At 37.2% G+C, this 22848-nt stretch overlaps 1 protein-coding gene across 2 annotated transcripts in view; it reads right to left on the bottom strand.

Moving 5' to 3' along the window:
* The window catches only part of BMP5 (bone morphogenetic protein 5), a 71548-nt gene extending 49357 nt beyond the window's left edge, over positions 1-22191 (bottom strand). The window contains exons 1-2 of one of the 2 annotated variants that reach the window (XM_075126474.1): positions 21965-22191; positions 21012-21379 (exon numbers count right to left, since the gene is read on the bottom strand). In XM_075126474.1, the coding sequence (XP_074982575.1) occupies positions 21012-21261 (250 nt within the window). In that variant the 5' untranslated portion in view covers positions 21262-21379; positions 21965-22191. Of the gene's footprint in view, positions 1-21011 lie in introns of both variants that reach the window. The other variant, XM_048845252.2, reaches the window with a different exon arrangement.
* Between the last annotated feature and the right edge of the window lie 657 nt (positions 22192-22848).

Genomic DNA, 22848 nt, shown 5'->3' on the forward strand with positions numbered 1-22848 from the left:
CACTCGTTTACATCTTGAATACAATGAAATGATAGTTTATCTACAGTAAATACTTGTGGTTATCTGACAAAACAGGCCAAAGATTCCAGGAGTTTTCTCCTGAAGTTACCCAGTCCTACCTCTAATGACTGATAATTGAAAGCAGAGGCTGGAAATATCAAATGTGGTAGGTGACAGATAAGCAACAGATTAATGCAAATACTTTGTTACAGGACACTAAAAGGTCAGAGGCCCCAGGAATTAGCTATTGTGCTACTGTGAAAAGACAGACATCAAACAGCTATTTACAGCATTCTTGCTCTTCTCTCCAAAAATTCAAATGACTAGAAATCTATTCTTACTTCCTATGGCTACACTTTATATAACAAACAAAATCACAACAAACTGAGAAACTTAGTGAAGGTATGCAGATAGCAGAAGTGGTCTAATCTAGAGCAGGGTGAAAGATAAAACCATTGTTTTCCCATATGCAAATATTTTAATTCAATGCATTGAAGAAAAATTAAGAGCCATATTCAGACCCCCCCATTCATGTTCTACACTTCAAGCGCATGAGGAGACCAAGCTAACACCTACAAACTGTATTTTAAAGCGGTGTATCTTTGTACAGGCTTGCACAGTGTGGAAAGCAAGGAGTCCAAATTTTACAAGCTAGAAATAGGCTTAATTAAAAATATATATATAGGTTTCTCTGCTGTACTCTGGAAGCCCTAAAAATGAAGGACCCAATCCAAAGTATTTTCATTGACCTCAATGGACTTTGAATAAGGCCCACGGTCTTCTAGAAGATCCAGGGATTTTTTTTGGTTGAACAGAACCTTCAAATTGAACTGCAGTGAAAAATACTTGAACAACTAAAGTGATAAAAACATCTTTTACCAGAAAACAAACAACAGCGTAAAAGTTACAGTTTAAATACTATAAAGCTTACTGTGACAGAACACTAGGAGCCAAATTCTGCACTCCCTACTCAGATAAAACCACAACCAAAATCAATGAGAATTTTACTTGAGCAAGGAGTGTAAGTCTGCAGTAAGTTAAATTTTCATTGCAGCACTTTGGTCTTTGAAGAGTACTTTTATTGAAGAACTATATATTTAAATGATGCGGCATTTGTTATTACTGCCCTGGTTTTATTTAAGCTAATTGTAGGTCTCCAGATGTGGTTTTGAAAGTGTAATATAAATAGATTTTACATATAATGGTCTTTTTTTATTAAATTACAAAACATGAAATCTGATGGGTCAAATTCTGCTGCAAGTGACACTAATTTACGTAAGTCCAGAGCCATTACACTGAAGCCAAAGAGGTTATTTGTTTACCAGATCAGCTGAGCAGAATTTGCCCAGTTGTCCTCAACTGAACTAAAAGATACGTTCTATGAACTGTTTGACAAAATGCTGTGCAGATCATGCCAGTTTCAATTAAAAAAATTAGCTGACTAATGTTTATTAAATCCAGTAATTTGATAATACCTCTTTAGTAATTACTCAGAATTATTGAAATATATGAATTAGAACCTGACCCAAAGCAGCGGTGGAATTTATGGAAAGGCTTTCATTCACTGCAGTAGACTGGATCAGAACCTTAGAGAGGAAGGGAACAACTATGGTTAAATCAATCAAGGGTACTGCAACAAAACTGCACTTTGTTCACTTCTTACAAGGATAGATTAGTTTTAATTACTTATCATTCATAGAATTTTTGTAAATAATTTACTGCAGTATTCAGTATCTTGTAAAAGCCATGAATTCTTAGTATTAAAGGATCTCTCCCAAGCACTTTGCTCTTAAATCTTTGCCAAGAACTGCTGTAACACCACAGGGTTTTTTTACTTTTGAGAACAAAAGGGTTTTTATGGGTTAGCCAAATATGAATTTGCAAAAGTCCTAGCTATTGGTTAGCTGGGTCTTTGTGACATTCCTCTCAAAACATCCATGTGACATAATCAACTTTAATAAATGGCAGACACCAATTCTGCAACCAGGAGAAAAAGAAAATTGTGTGTGTGAAAGAAAGTGAAGTATAGAAGGGTTTGTAGTAAAATCTATTTACTCCTCCTTTTAATTCCTTTAAGACGCAAAGCCTGAGCAGTTAAAGTCATCAGAATATTCTCCCAGACTTGTCTTCCCCAGAGTTCCCTCTCTCTGCAATACTTCCAAGAGCTCCAAGGGACAACATCACAGTGTCTACCAGTACCCCTCTCCTGCACAGACTCCAACGTGCATCAGTGTGAAAAGGCACAACTGGATCTTATCATAAGTAAGCTACCAGTATGTTCTACCAGCAGCATCTTCCATTCACTTTATATAGGCTAAAATATCCCTGAAGTAAATATACATTTTGAAGAAATAACCAGTCTCACTACATTAACTGTTTTGGTGAAAAGCTAATTTGTAAACATATGGTATTCATTCCATTTATGCCTTCCAAGTCACATGCACTTCCTTTACAAGTCAAAACAAGTATTACACTACAGCTGACCCAAAATTTATTAAATTCTGGAAGGTTTTCAGTTATTGATATTGTAAGTGGAAAAACGCTTCATCTTCCCTAAGCTAGTTTGAACCTTGCCAGTGAAACAGTATGGATAAGGAATAGCAAAAAATACGGAGTCTAGTTCCTACTGGAACAGGGTTTGGGAAGTGAAAAGCACTGTGAAAAGCTAAGTATTATTATCATCATCATCACCACAACAAAAATCAGAACGAACTGAAAGTAATTTCCATTATTTCTTGTTTCCATTGTATTTAAGGCTTGAACCTTTGGAGACAAAACTTCCACTGAATCCTGTAGCCCTGATGTTTGGCTGAAACACACAGCACAACTATCTCTGCACTTCACTAATCCTAGGCCAGCTGTGTACCAGTCCAGTCCCCTGGCTTAAATTAGAGCAGTTTGAGGCTATGCTCTCTTTCCCCCAGCCATGTCACTTGGTGGAGGTTGGGCTAGCACGGGATCTGTCACTATGGTTCTGTGCCACGAACAGCAGTTCTAGCTTTGCTGGGGTAATTAATCCTCCCATAGGCAGCTGAGACAGTTTCAGGACTGCTGCTGAAGTGTCACAAAATGACACAACTGAGAGAAGAATCTGGACCAAACAGTTTTTCTTGTGAGAAACAAATAAGGACCCTTTATTTCAGTCCATCACTTTAAATGATCATAGAATCATAGAATATAAGGGTTGGAAGGGACCCCAGAAGGTCATCTAGTCCAACCCCCTGCTCGAAGCAGGACCAATTCCCAGTTAAATCATCCCAGCCAGGGCTTTGTCAAGCCTGACCTTAAAAACCTCTAAGGAAGGAGATTCTACCACCTCCCTAGGTAACGCATTCCAGTGTTTCACCACCCTCTTAGTGCAAAAGTTTTTCCTAATATCCAATCTAAACCTCCCCCACTGCAACTTGAGACCATTACTCCTCGTTCTGTCATCTGCTACCATTGAGAACAGTCTAGAGCCATCCTCTTTGGAACCCCCTTTCAGGTAGTTGAAAGCAGCTATCAAATCCCCCCTCATTCTTCTCTTCTGCAGGCTAAACAATCCCAGCTCCCTCAGCCTCTCCTCATAACTCATGTGTTCCAGACCCCTAATCATTTTTGTTGCCCTTCGCTGGACTCTCTCCAATTTATCCACATCCTTCTTGAAGTGTGGGGCCCAAAACTGGACACAGTACTCCAGATGAGGCCTCACCAATGATATGACAACATTTATTACATAGGCATGCTAGACACCGATAACCTCACTCAAAATAGTGTGCCCATTAGATATTGGACTGGCATTACCATTTCACTAAGGAAAATAAGTCTTTCAGAAATGAATAAAGTATCATGTAGGTCTAGATCAGACTACATTAGAGCTCCCATTTCAAGCAGGAAGTCAAATTTTCCACATTTATTTCATGTCCTGTTAGGAGACTAGTTTTTACTATACAGCCCTTTATTAAGGAAGGCATCTAAGATAATTCATCTGAACACCATGAGCAAGGATATTAATTTTCTCTGCTTTTTCAGTTAAGTCAACTATTCTGATGGCTATGGTTTAGAAAAATCAAGTACATATTGATATGGTGTGTCAATAATCTATTATTTTTCCTAATATTTAGCTCTAGTTTTCTCCCATACCAAATGGTTGCAATGAAAGGTAACAATTATAGCCAGGTTTCTTTCCAAACCTAAAGGTCAGGATGTCAGGCCAACACAGCCTGCAGATTAGTGAACCACAGGGGGAAAAAAACTGCTTGAGAACTAGCTGTACACAATGAGAGCTCTGAAACTTTTATTGCTATTGAACGTGTCAGGTTGTATTTCAAATCCAGATTCCTGACCTACGTCTACAGTACATGCAGGAATCGAAGGAATACACACACACACACACACACTTCTTTTTCCTCATTCTTGAAACTTTCAGCACCAAATTCTGCCGTAACCTACACCTAGTGCAATCTCATTCAAGTCGCTTGCTTTTTGGTTCCACAGAGTTTGAACAGTAACTCAATTTATACATCGGGGGAAAGTTGGTCAGAAAATGGGTGGACGTTATAACTGATTTAACAGGCAAAGAATTTGAAGATGGAGTGTAACTTGTGAGAAGGCTGAAGGGGAATGTAGGACCATAAGGCAACAGGAGTATAGAAGCTAAAGCGCATTGATTGTCTCGCCTCCTGTTAGTTACTTCTCTCACTATATCCCCCCACTATATCCCCCCACCCCCCCAATCCACCGAATCACGGCAAGTTATTTGACCACTTATGCATTTTCTGACAAACTTCATGCAATGTTTAACACTGTCCTGTTCAGCAGAGGCTTCCATGTGAGCTCTACCTTCTTACTTCATGATCAACTTGCCCTAATAAGGTATGAATCAGTGTAGTATTGCTCTTTAAAGTTTACCTCCTTTTAGTGGGTTACTGATGTTTTAACATTACCCTCACTACCAATTCGATCTAGAATGATCAGTGAATCACATTTTACATGAAATAAGAAATAAAGCAGGGAAACAATTTCTGGTTAAGAAAACCAGTAATTAAAGTTTAACCCTTCAAATACTCATTGGCTGAATAGGGAACTCTATGCTGCAATTACTATTAACTGTGCTGAACAATGAACCTCCTGCTATTTCATTTTAGAATGCTGCATTTCAACTTTGACTAAACACGAAACAAAATCAAGCCAGCTGTAACAACGATCATAAATGAATGAATAAATAAATAAAATTTAAAATGCCCAGAACATACATTTAGAGAAAACAGAAAAGTGTATTGTAGATGATCACTTTAGAATTACTTTGACACATTCAATATTTTCTTAGTGAGACATTGTAAATACGCTGAAGTTTGCATAAACAACATAATTTAACATATTTTGGGCCATATCCTGACTTATTATAAATATGTGTACCTCCACTGAAATCAGTGAAGCTACACCGATTTACACCAGTGGATTTAAACCACCCTATATATTTTATGCCTTCCGTGTTCTAGTTCTGCAACTTATGTAGCAATGTCACTTTATTGTTTATTGTAAAACTACAAGGAAGTAGTTTAGTTAAAGCATACCAAAAATCTGCAGCGTGCAAAAGGACATTTACCCTTACTGATCCTCACACCGGATATGCTTGTAATCGTAATCAGAACTACAGTATTTGCTTCACTGTGTGTTTGGATCATGATTTATTCCTGGCCAAATGATAGGATGGGAACAACAAAAACATTTCTTTTGCACCCTAACATTTTTCACATTGGGCACCTTTGCTGAACTGTCCACAATGAAACCCAGAACTCTTTCCTGAACGATTAAAGTGAATTCAGAACTCACCAATCTGCATGAATACTTTGAACAATTCTTTCCCAATGTACATTTATCACCAGGTTAAAAAAGAGAGGCATTGGATTTGGGGAAGGTTGCATGACTCTGGATCTATCTTGCTCCCCATTACCAAAGCGCTCCAGGTGCTGCAAGTCAAGGAGCATATTGAAAGCCCCCGCAACTTTCTTCCCTGCCTCTGTGGTAGTAGGAGCATATGGCTGATGCAAGTTTGTCTGCCTGGGAAGAACTCAGTTTAGCCATGGGTAGAACCACAATGGATGCCTACCCCGAACCTAACATGTAGCTGTCTATTGTTTGGATTACTAGGAGAGTGAGACAATCAGAACACCCATGTTGATTGCAGAGTCATTCATCAATATAATTAATCTCTGGAATAATTAACCCAATCTTAAGATGTATTTTATGTGCTACAACTCCAGCTGCTTGGCTGTTAGCGGAGCTTAAACTTAAGAGACAGATACTTGTGTTTGATAAATTGAGCACTAACATGCTACTCTGTATTTTTATTTCAAACTATATGTTTGTAGAGCCAGGACAATGAGGAAAATTTGATATTTACAACACAGTGCAGGATCTACCTTTTTCTTGACTGCGGTTTATAGTATGCTCTTGTTTCTCCTAGGACTAAAAATGACTACTGGCGTAATCTCTGATGATGGTTCCAAATTACATTTAATCGAAAAATAGCCCTATCTGTTGCCCAGCCCATGATTGTACCCTACCTTTTGGGGCTACCTTGCTTTCATGTTCTTGACAATACATTGAAGGCAAGATTGAACAATTTGGTTGGAGCTGGCCATAATATATCCCACTAGTCCAAAGGGATGTTCATGCCATGTTAACAAAGCAGGCTTCTTTCACATACTGCAGCAAGTGGTGATGTAAACACAGGACAAACATATAGGGCTCGAAATCCCCTTTTAGGAAATTGTATTATAGAGTCTAGTATTCAAATCATCAGATGCTTGCACACAAGTCTGGTCTAGCATATGTGCACAACTCCCCACCGTATGCGCACTTTATGGTATTTGCACATCTGTATTAAGCTGGAAAAAGTGGGCATGCTCTTTGGTATATATCCATTTGAAAAATCTGGTCTTCAGTTTCAGAATTTAAGTTGGAGGGGGAAGGGTAATATTATTCTCATATATTTAAGTCAGTGCCATAATTGTGATACAAAAACACAACACAAAATCCCCGTCATCTGTTCACTCTGTAACATGGGCTACACTATGGATTTTTTAGGTCTCTATCCACATGATAGTGTATGCTATGGAGCCTCACTAAACACGATTCCAGAATGCAAAAGGGAATTGAAAGTGTATTGCTGGAAGACTTCAAGGTGGTTATAAGGGAACACAAGCACACATAATGAGCTATGATAGGAAATATCTGAAGTGCACACTGCAGGCATTAAAAAGAGGAAATGGCTATATTCTGATGTGCCACCTAAAAGTGAATCATACTGATAAACATTATTATCTTGTCTTACAATAAACATCCCTCACAAAGATCACCAGAATACAGGCAGCGTTTCCTTTAAGTCATCACATCATATTCTATTATTTCAATTATATTTATTTTTGTCTGAGACCATGAAGCTCGTTCATGTCTTTATCTCCTTTTGATTAGACTACTGCAATATTCAGCTTGTTGGAGTTGGTTTTTAAACCAAACAGGATCATAACTAAGCACCTTGAAAGAAGGATAGCATCTTCCATAAGTAAATGTGAACATAGAAATCTAACCTGCAGGTTTTGCCTGTGCTACCTCTAAAACTTAGTATTTATTTCAAGAACACTTTTCTTTTCAGAGACAGGTTCATGAGTTGGTGCCAGATCCACCTAGGTTCTTACAATCCAGAGTCAAACAATTTCTAAATTCCAACTACTACATGGCAAACATTGTGTAACTGGGCTTCTTCTACAATCCTCCACAACCATAGTTAATTCTTCACAAAACACTTAAGAGGTTAATTATCTCTGTTTTTAATCATCGTTTGATAACATACTCTTCCATATTGTGCTTCTTAAAAACTTGGGCCCAGATCCTCAGTTGGTGTTAATCAGCATTGCTCAAATGAAGTTAATAGAGGTAAATTATTTTACACCAGCTGAGGATTTTGTTTTTAAATTTTATTGCTTCTTTTCTTCATCTGTTTTCAGATATGAAGCACTCTGAGAACTTCCTTGTGAGATCTGAACAACAAAACAATAGCAATGCTATTTGTTGGGAGCCTCTCCCATCTTTGCTGCACAGTGAAAGGGCACATGGAAATCTCCGCCCTCTGGGGGACTGAAGCAGTATCTTCAACCCTAGTGTTCAAAATTCCTTAGACAGACACCCTCACACACGCAAATCATGGGACTGGTTTAAAAATCATGGTTTTAAAAAAATAAAGTTTGGGTTCTTTTTACTTGCCTTCTGCTTTTTGAACATTTAAAGGCCACTTTTTTTTTTTTTTTTTTTTTTTGCAACCATAGGATTAGAAACTTCATTAAGAAAAAAAAACATGAAAGCTGAGATTCTCACGTAAGTCTTGGACTCCAAGAAGACCACCAAACTTCATGAGACTCACAGTCAGCTCAGGAGAAATGGCAGCATTAGAGAAGTAAAAGGGAGAAATTCTGGAAAGACAGAGTAAGCTCTCTCATGGGAACAGAGGCACAGATCCCAGGTTATCTTCTTCAAACTCCAGTTAATGGAGCTGATACAAGGGACCTATGCTCCTCAATGCAGCATTGAGGCCTTTGGGAAAGCTCCAGGTCTTACAAGTAACTGGGAACCTACTTGTGAAATATAAGAGTTTAAAGGACTTATCTTGCAAGCTACTAAGCAACCCTCAACTCCCACTGAACTAAATGGGAGGTTACTCAGCATCTCACAGCACCAGGCTCAAATGCTGTTATTAGTCCTCAACTCCTGGGAGCAGATCCATGAACTCTCATCCTTATTTCAAAATGTTGCAACAGGATGCAATTAAGCACAATTAACAAAGGGGTCAAATGGTCATCTGATAAACCATGGTCCAAACAGGCAGCCTGGAAAGGTCAGTGCTGCTAAGGCTGCACAGTATTGATGAGGGGAAAAATAGTATAATTTAAGGACTTTTTAAAAAAGGAAAAACAACAACCCCAGTGTATTAAACTAGAGAGACGTATGTGCTTTCTGTGTTTTATCTTTATTATGTAGAGACATTTTATAGTAAGTTTGCACAATTTTATACCTTGCAGTCATAAACTAGGCTAGTCTCACAATACCTGAGTGAGTTAGGCAGCTTTTACTGCTTTAGTCTTAATAATTCTTTGTTTCATCTACATGACTGTCTGTCTTTATAAATACATCCTGAAGATTATGATTCACAGCAATCTACTGACATCTCCTTCTAGAACAAGGACACTTTGAAATCCCCAGGAAGAATGCACAGTACAAGCGCAAGGGGCTACAAAGCTCTCAAGAGCTAAATCTTATACAAAGTGCACAGCCACATTAAAAATAGGGTATGTGGGGGACAGAGGCCACGGGATTTATGTAGTTGCAGATCCACCATGTCTACCTCCACTGGACGAACAGGGAGCTCAAACCTTTGTTGGTCCCCCAAATTCTGCCTCCACCACTGGGTGAAACCACAGTCCTAGACCAATTCTGAAACATCTTTGGCCCTCTGTGCTTATGGAGAGAAGGAAAGGTTTGTCCAAGGGAATTAGAGCTCACAAGGCATGTAAGCTCCATACAAGCATCCTTATTTTACAGATGGAGAAACTGAGGCAGGGCATCTTTGTCTGGAAAGTGAATCTCTCTGGTTTTCTTCCTTGGACAGCCCATTGACTGTCCTTTAGGTCTGGGCTGCGACCGTGGCTGTGGTAGACTCTCCAGCCGTTCAGCCTCCATACAGATTTCCACGTTCCACACACCAAGTACCACTAACTTGAGGGTGACTGATTGCCATTCTGAGGTCTAATCTATTTAATCTAGGACAGAGAAGGACAAATACTCGCTGGCAACCTAGGAGATGCCCTGGGTTAAAGAACCTCTGGAGCACCTGTTCCAAAACAGTCTTACTACAGGGCAATTGCCTGAGCCTCCTATTTTCCATCATAAATCACAGCAAAACCATTTGCTGTTGGTGTGCTGCATGCTGGGCCTGCTGTTCCATCATCCATCCTCAGGATCTCTACCATTTTTCCCATTTCATACCTCTTTTGCAGAGTGGGTTCAAATAATCCTTTGGCATCTTACATCATGCGTGACCACGTGCCATTCTCCACCTGATCTAAAGCAAAGCCCTGTGTAGAGTCACCACTACCTCCCTTCCTGTGGTTTGGTTTTATTCATAGATGCTAAGGCAAGAAGGGACCCCTGTGATCATTGAATCTGACCTCCTATAGCACAGACCATAGAACTTCCCCAGCATTTTTAGAAAAACGTCCAATCTTGGTTCAAAAAAAATTGTCAGTCATGGAGAATCCACCACAACGGTTGGTAAATTATTCCAACAATAAATTACTCTCACTGTTAAAAAATTACACCTTACTTCCAGTCTGAATTTGTTTAGCTTCAAAATGCAGCCATTGGTTTGTGTTATACCTTTCACTACTCGACGCAGGAGCCCATTAAATACTTTTCCACATTGAGGTTCTTATACACTGTAATCAAGACACCCCATAACCTTCTGTTTTTAAGTTAAATAGACACAAGGAGATCAGTCTATCACTTTAAGGCATGTTTTCTAATCCTTTAATCATTCTCTTGACTTTTCTCTGAACCTTCTCTAATTTATCAAAATACTTCTTTAATTGTGAGCACCAGAACTGGACACAGTATTCCAGCAGTGTTCACACCAGTGCCATACACACAGGTAAAATAACCTCTCTCTTCCTATTTGAGATTCCCTTGTTCATGCATCCTAGGATTGCATTAGCTCTTTTGGCCAGAAAGTCACTCTGGGAGGTCATGTTCAGCTGATTATCCACCATAACCGCCAAATCTTTTTCAGAGTCACTGTTTTGCAGGACAAAGTCCCTCATCCTGTAAGTATGGCCTATATTCTTTGTTCCTAGATGTATACATGTACATTTAGCCATATTAAAATGCATACTGCTTGCTTCCACGCAGTTTACCAAGTGATTCAGATTGCTCTGAATCAGTGACCTGTCCTCTTCACTATTTACCACTCCCCCAATTTTTGTGTCAGTGATGATTTTACGTTTTCTTCCTGGTCATTGCTAAAGATGACAAATAGGGTAGGGCCAAGAACCATCCCTGCAGGACCCCACTGGAAACAGACCCCCTCAATGACAATTTTTTGTTTACAGTTACCTTTTCAGACCAATGAGTAAGCCAGTTTTTAATCCATTTAATGTATTCCTAGTTAATTTTATAGAAATTTGGTTTATATAAGTGCCATGTGGCACCAAATCAAATGTCATACAGAAGGCAAAGTATATTACATGAACACTATTACCTTTATCAACCAAACCTGTAATCTCATCAAAAAAAGATATCAAGTTACAGTCAAACTATTTTCTATAAACTCATGTTGATCTACATTCATTACGTTACCCTCCTTTATTTCATTATTAATCAAATCCTGTATCAGCTGCTCCATTTTCTTGCCCAGGATCAATGTCAGTCTGACAGGAATATAATTAACAGATCATACCATTTATCCTTTTTCTTTTAAAATGACACATTAGCCTTGTTCCAGTCTTCTGGAACTTCCATAGTCCTCCAAGACTTATTGAAAATCAATATTAATGATCCAGCTAGCTCCTCAGCTAGTTCTTTTAAAACTCTTGTATGCAAGTTATCCGGAACTGCTGATTTAAAAATGTCTAACTTTAGTAAGCTTCTGTTCAACATCCTCCAGAGAAACTAGTGGAATGAGTGTTACCACCATATGATGAGACTGCATCGTTTGTTTTTACCCCCAAATATAGAACAGAAATATGTATTGAATTACCTCTGCCTCTTCTACATTATTACTGATAATTCTACCATTTCCATCTAGTAATGGACCAATACCCTTGTCAGTATTCTTTTTGTTCCTAATGCATTTTAAAACCTCTTTCTTATTGTCCTTAACCTGCAGGCCAAAGATTTCTCGTTGTGTCCCTTGACTTCCCTTATCAAATTATTAGCACAGAAATTAATATCACCACAACATAAGAATCAGCTCAACCTTCTCCCCAGGCAAATTATACTGTTAGTAGATTACTAATTAGCAATTCTGGCCACATCAGGAAGATGAACAGATGTGTTTTTGACACACATTATATATCTATATATCTGTACTTGTATATAAAATAATTTTAAGAAAGTATTTTACAACTGAATACATACATTTTTGTTCTGTGTTTGTATAGCACCTAGCAGAATGGGCTCCTGGTCCATGACTAGGGCTTCTACATGTTACAGCAATACAGTCCGAGAAAGAAAGAGAAAAAGAGAAAGAAAGAGAAAATGGAAGGATTGAGATATATATAGATATAGATATATATACGCACATCCATCCTTTTAAAACTTCACAGATTAAAGACCATTTCCTTCACAAATAAAAAAAATGGTTAAGAGGCGTTATCATTTTCAAGACAGTAAATATCATAAAACCATTACATACTATGCCCACACCTTAAATACTGCATGCAGTTCTGGTTCTCAAAAAAAATGGTAAACAGTACAGAGAAGGGAAACAAAAAACTATTAGGGGTATGGAACAGCTTCCTCGTGAGGAGAGATTAAAAAGACTGGGACTGTTCAGCTTGGAAAAGTGATGACTAAAGGGGGATATGACAGAGGTCTATAAAATCATGATGGGTGTGGAGAAAATGAATAAGCAAGTGTTATTTACCCCTTCATGTAGTACAAGTACCAAAAGGTCACTCAATTACATTAATAGTAGCAGGTTTAAAGCAAACAAAAAGAAGTGCTTCTTCACTCAATGCGCAGTCAACCTGTGGAACTCATTGTCAGGGGATGTTGTGAAGGCCAAAAGTCTAACTGGATTCAAAAAGAATTAGATACATTCATGGAGGATAGGTCCATCAATGTCTATTAGCCAAGATGGCCAGGGATGCAATCCCATTCTCCAGATGTTCCTGTGTCTCTGACTGCCAGATGCTGGGACTGGACAACAGGGGATGGATCACTCGATAATTAATTGTCTTTTCTGTTCATTCCCTCTGAAGCATCTGGCACTGGCCACTGTTGGAAGAAAGAATACTGGACTAGATGGTCCATTGATCTGACCCAGTATGACCATTCTTATGTTTTCATGTGCCGCAACTGAGTAGGCCATTGGGACTTTGCAATAGGTATTCCTTTAATTTCATTCCTTTTACTGTAGTTTAAATACACGAGTGTTAAAAACAATAATATAGTGGTGAAGAAATTAATTCATTTAAAAAACTACATGTAAAGGGTCTTCATGGGCCAAATTCTCTGCAGACATGAATGAGTAAAATATTAGACATTATAGGTGACATCACATACACCAGTAGAGAATTTAGCCGTAAATATTAGGTATTTATATGGATGAAAATACTATTGGTCATCCTGGTAAAGTCTGATTCAGCCTTCAATATCGTACAAGGGAGCACTGGAGGAATTTTTTCCCCTAGTTTGTTGGTTGCCAACAATGGATGCATACCATGTACTAGCATTGATACTTCAGGTTTTCCTGACTAGCTTTCTAGGCTTCCACTCATTACTTTAGTAATGTGCCTTTGTGCTGGGCCCCACTGTGTCATTGTCGTCTATCAGTTGTGCATGCCCCTATCTGCAAAAGAGGATGGGCCGCTCCAAGTTCTACTCTTATCATTGTGGGTACAATACACATCACTAAATAGGAGGAGACAGAGTGGATGATACCATCAGCATAGTCTAGTATACTGGCACAATTGCTTAAAATGGTTGGAAATGACTGGCTTGGTTTGACTACCGAAGGATCTCTCTGTAATACTCTGGCCAAAGTACAGGACCATAAAACCAATACGATTGTACTCATTTTACAGTAATTTTTGCACAGAAATCAAGTCTTAAAATACAATACAAAATACAAACCAACTCCTGCCCCCATGCACCCCACCCGCAAACTAAATGAGCTGTTGTCAGGGCTGACGAGTTCTGCCTGCTGTAGCACTTGTGTGTTTTATAGGAAATTTTAGCCAGGGGTGTTATTTTAAGAGAAGAGCAAATGGGGAAACCCCATGGCCTAGCCAATAAAATATGAACTTTAGGTGCAATGAAGTACTCATAAATATAACTCGGAACAAGAGGATTCATTGTTCCTCCTGATCCCTTTTAGCTGATCCTCTGATCTCAGTCTCTCTGTATGCGTCATGGCAGCCCTCATCCTTTAACCTGTGGTTTTTAAAAGCTCGCTACTATGTTATTTATGACTATAGTGTCAGTAGCCAGTCTCTGTGCTCCCTACACACACATACTGGAGTAGAAGGGGCTTATTTTCTTTTGCTAGGATGAAAGGATTTGTATCTGGAACTGAATAGTTTGGGGACATTGAAGAAGTTACTTTGCTATAAGGGGGGAATTGGAGGATGAAGTATTCAATTCCCTACTTCCACCTGCATGGTTTCAAGAGCACCTCCTCATTCCCTCCCATTTACACCTCATCCATCTTCATCTTGCAACCTTTCATTCTCCTGTCTCTCTTTTAACACGACCTCCAATCTCAAGAACTTTATTGGCATGACAAGGTATACAAGTGTCACCAAAGGGAATACATCACGTTCCATATCAGCAATTCCAGTGGGGTCACACTCTTGAACTGTCCTCATTCATTCTCTCCTTTGTCATCTTTATCGCATTCATTTTTCTTAATACTTTCTTTAATGCTTTCTTAAAGTATTGTTCTAATTCACTGGTCTGAGCAGCAAAATGAAACTGCCATAAAATTAAAGTTCAGTGACCCACCTTTGCTGGCAGGGAGGAGGACAAGGAGGAGACTATGGGAAGAGTGTGGGAAATAATTACAAGTCTGGTAGCAGCCAGAGTTTTCCTGAAGCCCTGGGGGAGCCTTTCTTTAGCAGGAACTTCATAAACTGTTCATCCTCAGCTATGTGGGAATACAAGACTGCACCTCAAATGATCATCACTTTTCTGCTAAACTTAGCCCATAGGCCCAAGAAAACCAGCACAAAGGAAGTGTCATGGCTAGAAAGTCAAGAAGGCATCTCCACAGCCCCACTAGAGACTTAATACTCACTGAAGATCCTCCTCAGAGAGTAAGCCCTCACCAGCCTCTCTCATCCTCTTTTGTAGCTAGTCACTAGGAATTGGTGTTTTCTGAGGAAAATATGTACTGTACAATACACACAATCCTTACGTCCCCAACCCAAGCTGTGTTTAGTTTGGAAAAGCAACACATATTAAAGAAAAAGAAGCAGAACTGGGTCAGCATCCTTCCAATGGGAAAATATTAATATTTTAAATATATGTTTATGTACAATTTGAGAGAGAGAGAGATTATAGATATCCCTTCACCATGCACTTCTGACCATCTGCTAAATCAGTTTCTCTTCAGTTATCTGCAATTTCTTTCAAATCTGTCGGCAAGGGAAGTTAGACAGTTTTATGCCCCAGTTAATGGAGAGCTTGACATATTTTTGGCCAAGTTGCTACAACAATTTACTTGAATTTAAAGTGTTAACTTTGGCAAAGAATTAACTGACGGTTATAAAAATATTATTTTGTTAGATGATAGTCATGCAAAACACACAAACCTATCTAGAGGTATATCTATAGAACTCATAACATTCATGTAACATGAGAAATTTCCAAGGAAATATAGAAATACAAAGTGATAAAGCAATATAGTTTCAGACTAGAAAGACAGGCAAATATTTCCCTTTTGAAATCCTAACAACCTGCTCTGTCATAATGTCAAAATTGGTTAGCCCTGACTAACAAATGATTAGAGATGGGTGAGCTGTTGGTAGTGAATAAGTTATTCAATGAATTTGGATTTTTGTTCCTGTAACAAATTTGTTAATTTTTTCATTATTCAAAGCCGTTTGGGCATTTTATGTAAACATATAAAATTATTCCCTTGTTACTCATTGTTTGTGATGTTTGTTTGGACTTCTAAGTCACGTTAGATTGTTTCTGTTCACTGACTGGATGACTAAAAATTGTATTGTGAAGGGAAGTCAAAGGAGATTTCAAGTTGCCAGCATGGCTTTTGTTTGGATAGTATTAGCAAGACTCACTTGCTACAAAGTTTTCTTGCAAAATTTTCACTTGTATGAAAATTCACAGAAAACAAAGAAAAAACAGTGATTGTTGTAGTTTCCGTTCAATATCGTCATGAAGTTTTTTGCAGCATTTGCCCAACTATACAAATAATTAAGATCTGTGGGCTATTTTATTTAATTTTTATTCATTTCTATAATAGCATCTGACTGTTTAACACCAGATAGTAAAAACACCACTTGCATCACTTTCATTAAGGTTGTTTCAATGTTTCCATTAAAAACTTGTATTTTTGTGAGGTAAATACTGTACTACATCCAAAGAAATTCACTCATAGCTAAAATTAAGCCTAAAAGGTCAGAAACTGACCACTTTTTTTTTTTAAACCATACAAAAAAGTTTGGCCATTCTTAAGTGCTAAACGAATACAGAAGTTAATGGTTTCGGGTGCTCTTTGCAGTCATATATCAAAACTAGCTCAGTTTCCACTACTCTTGACATTTTCTTGCTTAGTTTGCCATATCCTTCAGTATTGATTGGTTACTTTAGTGTGGGAGGTTATAGCAAGTCAATTATTTTGGTTTAAGAAACTAGCTACCGTACAGGCACAATGGCTAAATATGGATAGGAGCCCCCGTTTTATTGTATATAACTCAAATAGTAATACATAGATTTGTAAGTATTTTGAGTATGGACTAAAAACATAGTACAGCCTTAAAATGACTTCATAAAAATTGTTTTCTATCATCTTTGTAATACAGAAAAACAATAGGCTGTAATGAGTCCATACATGATTCACATTTTAAAGAGGAGCATAAATATGCCTTAAACAAGCAAACTCTCTTTGATTTCAACCTTTGATTCAGTAGCTGACTCCAAAGGGTCTAGTGGGGGAACACTTTTAATTAGGTGTGCAGAATCCAGCCCAAAAACTCCTTATGAAAGAGTAGTTTCTGTTTATAGACATTAGCTGCTTTGTAAAGCTAAAGATCACAGTCAGTTCCTTCTTTAAAATAGCATATAAAGTTCCGGCTGACAAATATAATAATGACCTTCCCATCTGCATTTTTAAAAATTCAAACCACTTTCATGTTAGGCAAGAAGAAAATAATTGAAAACCAAAGGTTTGATTATTTTTGTATTCCATAATATAACAGTGGCCAAATGTATTCAAACCAAATATAGGAAGACAGAAAACAGAATTGCTTATTAAAGGCAAATATCTGCTTACAGCAAGTTTTACGGATGACTTGTAAACAAAAGAAAATATATAAATATATTAATAGAAATGGGGAGAAACCCTTAAGCACAGTGGTAGCAGTGCTCATTGTGATGGCATATGGAAAACGTAATCCTTTTACTGGAAATGTTTGAACATAACTGTTAAAATCCTTTCTGTTTCTTTGGTCCAAACTTGAGCCAATTTTTTTTCTCTAATTCAATCTTGCTTTTTTGTTTTAAGGTGTGGGGTGGGCAAACCGTGAAGTTTTTTTTCCAGCAAAGTCCTTCCTTTGACATAATTCCCACTGGACACAGTGAGCAAGGACTGTATAATTATTATAGGATTTAGCTCTTCCCTGGCGAATACGGTGTCATATATGTCATTTTGGAGATCAGCCAAAAAGAAGATGCCAGAACTCTAAGCTGCAGTCACTCACTTACAACAGTCTGGGTCAAAACGTAACAGGAAAAAACCACCCATGAACAAAACAAAGAAGCTCTGAAGTTGTAGGTTATATGATCAGATTATTAAAAGCTCTGTGGTTTATTTTGGTGAGGTTTTATTCTTTGTCTTCTGGACCAACCCCGTTAACTCTTGTGTTTCAATCATCAATATTTATGGGGAGTTGCCAATATGCTCAGCATTGTATAAAACATGGGAGAATACATAGTCCCTGCCCTGTCTATATCTTTTGAGAAAGAAGAGACCATAATACTGATATAAGCAGCATGTGCTTACAATTTTAATTTTAGACAAGATAAATATGTTCATTTTTTGCTCCTGGTTGCTCGAGGGAAATTCTTGTAATTGTAATTCCCTTGGTTGTATTTTTAAAAGGTGAGAAGTTTAGAACTCCATTCTGAAAGGTAGCTTTTTTTGCAGTTTTTGTTCTTCAGTAGAAAGTGATTTGTCCTTCACTGATTTTTACTTTCCCCTAGTTTCTTTTGTAATTTATTATGTTACCCATAAGGATGATTTTATTTTTGTAGCTCATACCTAATAAGGCTTCTCCAGCAGGACACTTACACATTCGTTGTTTTACCATATGTGCTTTAAGTAATTATAATTGGCAATACAATGGTTTAAATGTAAAATGCCAGGATGATTAATCTGCTTTGGAAGCAGTATTGACCATATTAATACTGGCATATAATTAATTAAATACATGTTATCAGTGCAATCTAGGATTACAAAGATTTATTAATTTGATAAATGTTGCTCAGTGCTTCAAACCCAAAATGACTTGTGTTCTGTTACTAACAATACCTCAATTTTTATTGATTTTAAGGTATAGTGATAGCATTAATTTATCAATGCATATTTTCCCCATTATATGTTAACATAGCTTGCTCTCATCTGTTGGGATCTTAAATCATACCAAATGGTTACCTGCTTCAATGACTTATTTAGTCATAAGTTATTATGCTAAAACATGGGCTCATTTAATAAAAATGTTAAAGCTAATCTATATTAGTCATCAATATTTATTATGAATGTTACATAGTGAAGCATGCTATAAACCACAATTACACAGAATGAACACTGGGGAATGTCATTGAAACTGATGCAGTGTTAAACCTAATTTAGGTTTAAAATACATTTTTAATGGCTTATAAATACCAAACAAAATCTGGAATTTATATAGTATTCTTGAGATTTTAATCATGTCTAATTACTGTAACCACTAGAAAACTCTCACTCCAAGTTTTCAGTTGAAAAAATGTAAGACAAAGCATATAATGTTATTTTAAAGGGATTTTTTTGGTTTTTGTTTTTAAAGGAATATGGACCTCAGGCCAGAATGAGAGGCAGAAATATTAAGACACGTAGACAAGACTTGCATTCACCTGAATGGGAGTTTTGCTTGTGTAAGCACTGCAGAATCCGACCATTCCAGTCTTGATCCCAATCCTGCAAAGACTTATGCACGTATTTAATATTACATCCTGTAAGAAGTCCTATTAAAATCATCAGGCTTACTCAAAGGGTCAGATCGTCAGCCGCTGTAGATGGATGTAGCTCAATTGACTTGAATGGAACTGTACCAATTTACACTAGCTGAGGATTTGACCACAGTGTATTAGGTTAAGTAGATATGTAAACTTTTGTAGGATTGGATACTTGACTATTGCTTAGGAGATCATAGTGGTTTGTTTTTTGTTTTTTTTTTAAATATTGGCATTTTAACTTCAAATGCTGTAGAGTACTTTTTGTGAGTTGTATCATGTTTCCAATCATTTTAAAACTAATATGCAGATAATATAGAAGTATAATATTTAGAAAATCCCTGGAAAGGAACTGACCCGTTAAAATAATAAGTTCTATTCTGTTCAACTTGTTGACTTCTGGGAACAAAAAAATGTAATTACATTAATTTATTAATTGTATTTGGAGTTGCACATAAATGTTGCTATTTTTCTTAAAAAAAAAAAAACATTTGGAAATTGAGCACACTAACCTGCCAACTAATTAGTGAAATATGATTTTATTATTATGGCAACTGAACTCTAGGGTGTCATTTTCCTACAAATTCTGGTAGCTAAGAAGGTTAGTGATTAGACATGTTTAATCCTGCAGCAGGTTTTAGGGACCTGGAAGACAAAAAAAGTCTAAAATGTGTGTGATGATGTGTATTTCAGAACATGAGCCAATATTAAAAAAGTTACCATAATAACGATTACTCTGGAAAGCAAGACAGTTTATCAGATCTTTTACAGCACTTGTAGAAAACCTTCAGGTTTTCATTTACACACTTTTGCTACTAAAGTCAAATTAGAAGTTGTATAAATAGTGCTGTCAGGCTTGCAGCATATTCCTTTTTCATTTTTAGATTGTAAAACTGGTGAGTAAATTAAATGGATTGTTTGCAACATTCTTAATGACATTTAAGTCGCCTATTCTAGTTAAGAAACGTGCAATTGATTTTTTCATTGAATTATGTAATGTTTCATAACTGGTAAACATGTTGCTCCACAAGACCAAATATAATTGGGTTTCATCCATATACCTTAATTTACATACACTTTCATACCAGAAACAAGTCAAAAAAGAAGAGTTCCTGGAATTTTGAAATATTATATCTATTATTTATGTTATAAATAAACATACAACATTTTAAGACCGAACCCAGGTTCCAGACACCCTGACAAAACACTAAAAATACAACCCTTGGTTATAAAATAGAAACAACAAAAAATCAGCAGCAGATGCCACAAAATCCAGCCATTCAGCTGAAAAGATAACAAAAATTTGACATTTACCAACAGAAAAAAAAACAAAAAAACCCTTCTCGTTAGAAACGACTTGATTCCCCACCCTCTTCACATTCTAGCCTTTAAAATATTAACATCTGATGTTTGTTTATGTTTGAGCTTTACATAAAACGGAGGGGAAAATAACCCACCAACACACATAAGTGTTTGATTTTTTTTTTTTTAGTTTTAAAAAAACGGAGCTGGCCTAAGGCTAGCACTTTCATTACATCAATGGAAGAAAGAAAACAGAAGCCAGGAGAGGGGAGTTATAGAAACTGACTTTATATAAACAGTGAGAAAAACCTTTTTCCATGGCCACCTACAATGTAGCTACTTTACCATTAGCAGAACTTCTATTTTATTAGTAGTACAACTTCCAGGGCCCAATCCTGTTTTGTTTATACAGGCTAAGCTCACACTGGGAGATTTGCCTCTGTACAAACTACAGGATCAGGGTGATAGTTTGTCAAACAGAGCAGAAAAAAAATGTTTAGACATACCTAAATTGACAAAGCTCATGACCATGTCGGCATCATTCAGAAAGTTGGTATCACGCAGGCTGGCTAAGGGAGGACTCTGTGTGGTCAGGGGGGTCATGCGAGATAATTGTATTCTCCGTGAGTATCCATTTGGAGATGCGGAGTATCCTTTTCTTACCCCTTTGCTCTCTCCTCCCATTGATTCCCTCAGTGAATACTCCAGTTCCTCAGTATCCTCTTCATTTGTCATGGCATTGTACAGGTCCAGCATGAAAAGGGGTGCAGAAGAAGCCTGCTTTCCAGGTGAAAATGGTCTGGGTCTGTGAGGTAAACCCAAGATAGAGAGAATCTCTCTCTGGATCTCCCTTCTCTCATGGTTCCGCAGCCTCCTGTAAATAAAACTTGAATGGACATGATTGTCTCCTAAGCCTCCCTGTGCATGACCCACTAGAACCCAGCAATTCCAAAGTAAGCCCAGGAAAGCTTTGAGTGCCGTTAGGTTCATTGTTGAAAAGAAAAAGAACAAAAATATTTCTCCTGCTTATTCTGAGCTCCTATGAGATCTGCTTTACCAGTGGCTGAAAAACAAAATTTACCTATTCTTCATGTCAATGTCATCTCTAAACATAACATCTTTGGTGATTCTCACCCACCCTCCGTTTAAATATTATGGAATGTGTCAGGTTGCAGTTATTTCTAAGAAAGCTGAAATTCAGACTTCCAATTTTCCACTGTTGTTATCGTTTTTTCTGCATTTATGGAGCAGAAGACCAGTATTTTGTCAGCTGACCTAGGCATTCCTATTAAAAACCTTAGATAACCAGGTCTTTAGTTCAGGGTTGTGTTAGCAAGAGCTGATCTTCTGATACACTGTAGTTCCCAGAGTTATCTTCTCTTGTTATTCTGAGTTCTTCTCACACCTTGCACTCTTTCAAAGATAAAGTCCTGAGTCACAGATTTGTCTTGATCTGTACCTTGGTAGTATAATTTATATTTGTCCAGCAGCCTGGTGATAACTTTAACATCTTTTGAATCACCTTAGTATAAACTAATTCTAAAGAATGTACTAATCTAATTCATATGTTTCCCTGAATTTACTTGAAAAAACTTCTGTAAATCCATTCAACCCCTGTCAGCTTCTTAACTGTTATTTCCAACTCTAGCAGGCACAAATATAACAGCTCTCTTCAACAGAGATCTAAAGACTAATGTAAGCACAACCCTGCTGGGAAAGAAGAGGCTTCTCATTGTAATTTGAAACGGGCAAAGCAAAAAAGTCCTTAACCCTTCTGCTGCCAGACAAAGCTTCACCCCCCCAGAACCCCAATGTACAGTAATATACGTAAATTGGGTACATACCTTTTTTGACATTTACAAACATCTTCTACAAAACCCCAGCTCTATAATTTAGCTTTACTTTAACTATATGTCCTAAATTTGTTTATGCTTATAATATAGGTCTTTGAGTCCGCAAATTAGTAAATTTGAATATGACACACTCAGTCACATGACATATTAAACTAGGATCTCATTCTGAGAAGTGTTTATATTTTAAGATGCTTACATAAATAAAGATTACCTTTAAAAAAAAACCTGTAGGATAATTTATCAATTAAAGCTCAATTTATTTCTCTGTTTAGCTGTAAATTAACAGAAGGCAATCTAAATTAAAGTCAGCAAGCAATATATTCAAAATGCACATAGTTAATGGTGTAATTATACATCACATAGGTAGTAATTAGCAATAATCATTTGTTTAAAGTGTGTTTTGTATAATACATGATTGTACTGCATTTTCTAGTTAAAGTGCAAAACTGAGATTTAAACTTCATAGCCTGCTACTAATAAACTATTTCTC

Source organism: Caretta caretta, chromosome 3, assembly GCF_965140235.1.
Source record: "Caretta caretta isolate rCarCar2 chromosome 3, rCarCar1.hap1, whole genome shotgun sequence".
NCBI lineage: Eukaryota > Metazoa > Chordata > Testudines > Cheloniidae > Caretta > Caretta caretta.